Below are 4309 nucleotides of genomic sequence, written 5' to 3' on the forward strand. Positions count from 1 at the left end.
ACAACCATTCTGACATGACGTGGAGCTGGATCGGAGGTACATCTGATGGGTTAATTGTGACAGAATTATGCGGCCGCAGCTCTTTCCAGCTCTCTTGGCTTAGAATCCAAGAAAAAACAGTTGGTTTATCAGCATTACTGTGTGGATCACCAACTACGCTTGTTCTGCAAGTCTCGTTGCGGATTAGTTTCGGCTGCAGCCTCGTGCGCCTGGTGCAGACAAAAATGCATTTCATCTCCTTGTTCTCAGAGGTTGCTCAGGGTCACACCGGTTCTGCAAGCCTTGTTTCGGATGGATTCAAGCCGTCAGATTCTTCTCAAAGGTGGAATGTAAGAAGAAAATCAATCAATTTTGCATTGCAATCAGCCAAGGGTATATAGAGACATGGACTAAACTCTTAGTATGCGTTATGATGAAGCATAATTCGCTGCTTATTTTCCATTTTGCCTTTAACCGACAGACCACCTGATAGTTGGTATGGGTTCCTGTAGATACAGGGTAGAGCGAGGAAGGTACAGCACAGCACAGTACAGTACATAAATAGGTGCAGATCAGCAGCAGGATCATCACCGATGAAACAGGCCAACCCGCTTGATTTTGATGCACTTTTGTTGGTGCATGCATGTCAGTACACATGTCTTGTAGTTACATGCAGTACTGAGTGAGTTCAGACATTCAGCTTCTCTTGCTTTTGGGATTAATGAGTTTCGAAAGGATTAATGGGCTGAACATGTGAGCCGCCCCAACCCCCGCACCTGCCCTGCGCACAACAAACAGTTTAGAAGGATCTTCCTTATCTTTCCCCGGCAAAAGAGAGAAAAAAGAAGGCATTTCCTGTCGCCGGCCGAGGCACTCCGAGACAGCGACCTCGCAACGGCGAAGAACTCATGGTGGCAACTGAATCAGCCTATATAGTATGCCCCCCACTATGGAACTTTGCACTGCTGCCGCCATCATCACGCTCAAAACTTGTTTGCAGCTCCGCATTCTGCAAGCAAAGAGACATTGATCAGGGGATCATCATATCGACCAGGGAGGAGATGGTGAAGGCGCCTCTCCACTCCTCGTCCTCGGCCGCCGCCGCCGCGGCCACCTTCTCGCTGGTCGCCAAGAAGGCGCGGCTCTCGCCCTTCATCCTGCTGTCGCTGCTCTTCATGCTCCTCTTCTCCTTCCTCTACGGGGAAGAGCTGGCGGCGCTCGTCGGCCGGCCAGCTGGTCGACATTCGGCGGCACACCTCGACGTCAGCGTCAACCGCGAGCATCAGCAGCCGGACGGTAAGTATCACGATCGATCGCAGAATTACCTTGTTGCCAGCAGCGTGTAATGCTATGGACGTACTGATCGATCTTTCCAAAAAAAAAGATGGATCGGGGGTGGAGGATGGGTGGCAGAGGAAGAAGAAGAGGTGGCAGGGGAGGCTGGCGTTCGCGGTGAACGACGAGGACGAGGACGAGGAGTGCGACGTGTTCTCGGGGAGCTGGGTGCGGGACGAGGAGGCGCACCCGCTGTACCGGGAGGAGGAGTGCCCCTACATCCAGCCGCAGCTCACCTGCCAGGCGCAGGGCCGCCCCGACAGGGGCTACCAGTCCTGGCGATGGCAGCCGCACGACTGCACCCTCCCCGCGTACGTACGCCCTCTCCCATCTTTTCTCTTCTTCCGCCATTAACGGACTCCTCTGCTAAACTGACCTCTCTCTGCAATCTGCATGCGCAGGTTCAACCCGACGCAGATGCTGGAGACGCTGCGGAACAAGCGGATGATGTTCGTGGGCGACTCGCTGAACCGCGGGCAGTTCACGTCCATGGTGTGCCTCCTCCAGTCCGCCATCCCGTCGCCGGACGCCAAGTCCTTCGAGATGTCCGCCGACCAGCAGCACACCGTGTTCACCGCCAGGGAGTACAACGCGACGGTGGAGTTCTACTGGGCGCCCTTCCTGCTGCAGTCCAACGCGGACGACGCCGTGGTGCACAAGATCTCGGACCGCATGGTGCGCAACGGCTCCATCGCCCACCACGGCCGCCACTGGGAGGGCGCCGACGTGCTGGTCTTCAACACCTACCTCTGGTGGTGCACCGGGCTGCGCTTCAGGGTCGTGAACGGGCCGATCGCCGACGCCAGGGAGGAGGACGCGGCGTGGGTGTCCACGGAGGAGGCCTACGGCATGGCGTTCCGGGACATGCTGCAGTGGGTGAGGGAGAACATGGACTTCAACACCACCAGGGTCTTCTTCACCAGCATGTCGCCCACCCACGGCAAGAGCCAGGACTGGGGCGGCGCGGCGGGGGGCAACTGCTACAACGAGACGGCGATGATCGAGGACGCCGGGTACTGGGGCACGGACGGGCGGCGGAGCGTGATGCGGGTGATCAGGGAGATCCTCGACGGCGACGGCGCCGACGTGCCGCTCACGTTCCTCAACGTGACGCAGCTGTCCATGTACCGCAAGGACGCGCACACCTCCGTCTACAAGAAGCAGTGGAGCCCGCTGACGCCGGAGCAGGTCGCCGACCCCAGGACCTACGCCGACTGCGTCCACTGGTGCCTCCCGGGGCTCCAGGACACGTGGAACGAACTCCTCTACTCCAAGCTCTTCTACCCTTGATCACATTTGTTTACTTACTAGGTTGTGATAACCATGACAAATGTAGAGTAGGCCTCCCGAGTACAAACCTGGTGTTTGAATTGGTGGTAAATATTATGCGTTTTGATTCCATTGCCTTAAGAAGAAGCTGCCAAACAGAATAGGCGATCTTCTTCTTCCTTTCGTGAGCCGAAGCGAGGCAATCAGGTGCAGCTGTTAAACCTGCTAAAGGGAAGAACATGCAAGAGCCGACCGGAAAAACAGGATTATCATAACCATAAGATAATTGTGCGATCAGCAAATCGAATCGCACGTCTGGCATGCTTGTATATATGGAATGTGGCAATTAATGCATATCTCCTACGTACTTAATTAGGCCTATACCCTCTATATATACTGAGGCGAGAGGGGGAGTCATTGCCATTGCTACAGCCTACAGACTGCGTCGATCTCATAATCTCCCACACCGCTCGTCGAAAATATGAAGGGGGGCAGCATGGTGTACATGACTGTTTTGTTCATCGGGTGTCTTCTTATGGTTGGACAATGTAAGTACTGTTTATATATGTATATGTATATGTATATATATTTGTGTATTTTGCACTGACATCCATTGCATAATAAATATTATCAATGTAATAGGTCGTCGTCCTGAGCCTGAGAGCATCTACGAAGATGGCCGTGCAAACACAACTATGGCGGTCTCGTCATTAGATGACAGCAAAATTACCGTGAAATTTTGTCTTCCTAGGAATTGTACGTCTAAAGGCGAATTCTGGGGCTGGATCCAGAGTGCTATTGCTGCCTCACTAAGCCGGGTGTACCGTGTTTTCATACCGCAGAGGAGTGTCAGAAGAAATGCCCACCATTGAAATAAGGGTGTGGAATATGAGAATATATATAAAGCAGCCTGTTAGAATAAAATAACGTGTGGATATTGATGCATGCAGTCCCTTTTCACGAGTGTATAATAACTATGCTAATAAAAAACATGAGTTGATTTTTTTCTTCCGCAAAAAAAATGAGTTGATTTTTTTTCTTTTTAGGATCATGAGTTGAATTTTAATGCAGAAAATATTATTCCCTCTGACATACTAAGGCAATATCAAATAAAATGGATCTGAGTGAGTATGTTATTTGTAATATACTAATTGGTGGCATGACTCGAACTTATTGTTTTTGCAAAACTAAATTATCAATTTTAGGAGGAAAAAGAAGTCCGTTGAATTCATGGCTCTAGAAGGCCATATTCACCATCTAACCTTGAAAGTGCTCTTCTGAGCAGAGCATAAATGTGCTCGTTATCTGACTCGTTTCTTTCGCTCTGAGATCCTCACGTGGCAGTGTAGAGGCTTATATATTATTCCCACCGTTCCAAATTACTTGTCACAGAAATGGATATATCTAAAACTAAAATACATCTAGATACATCTATACTTGCGACAAGTAATTCGAAACGAAGGAAGTACGTATTTCATAACTAACGTAGCTTGAAAAACGATCTCATATTATGGGACGGAGGAATTATTAAAGGGCACTATTAGGCGCCGGTCCACCGACCCAAAGTTTTAGATACATTCATTTCTGCGACGAGTAATTTAGAACGGAGGAAGTACGTATTTCATAACTAACGTAGCTTGAAAAACGATCTCATATTATGGAACGGAGGAATTATTAAAGGGCACTACTAGGCGCCGGTCCGCCGGCCCAAATTTGGGCCGGTCGG

General features: G+C 50.7%; 1 protein-coding gene across 1 annotated transcript; it reads left to right on the plus strand.

Moving 5' to 3' along the window:
• Window positions 1–813: 813 nt before the first annotated feature.
• On the plus strand, window positions 814–2720 carry LOC119276359 (protein trichome birefringence-like 33). Its single transcript, XM_037557411.1, has 3 exons — window positions 814–1275; window positions 1364–1625; window positions 1716–2720. The coding sequence occupies exons 1-3, from the start codon at window positions 888–890 to the stop codon at window positions 2602–2604; spliced, it is 1539 nt and encodes a 512-aa protein (XP_037413308.1). The 5' UTR covers window positions 814–887; the 3' UTR covers window positions 2605–2720.
• The last annotated feature ends 1589 nt before the right edge of the window (window positions 2721–4309 follow it).

The sequence above is a fragment of the Triticum dicoccoides genome, chromosome 1A, assembly GCF_002162155.2.
Source record: "Triticum dicoccoides isolate Atlit2015 ecotype Zavitan chromosome 1A, WEW_v2.0, whole genome shotgun sequence".
Taxonomy (NCBI): domain Eukaryota; kingdom Viridiplantae; phylum Streptophyta; class Magnoliopsida; order Poales; family Poaceae; genus Triticum; species Triticum dicoccoides.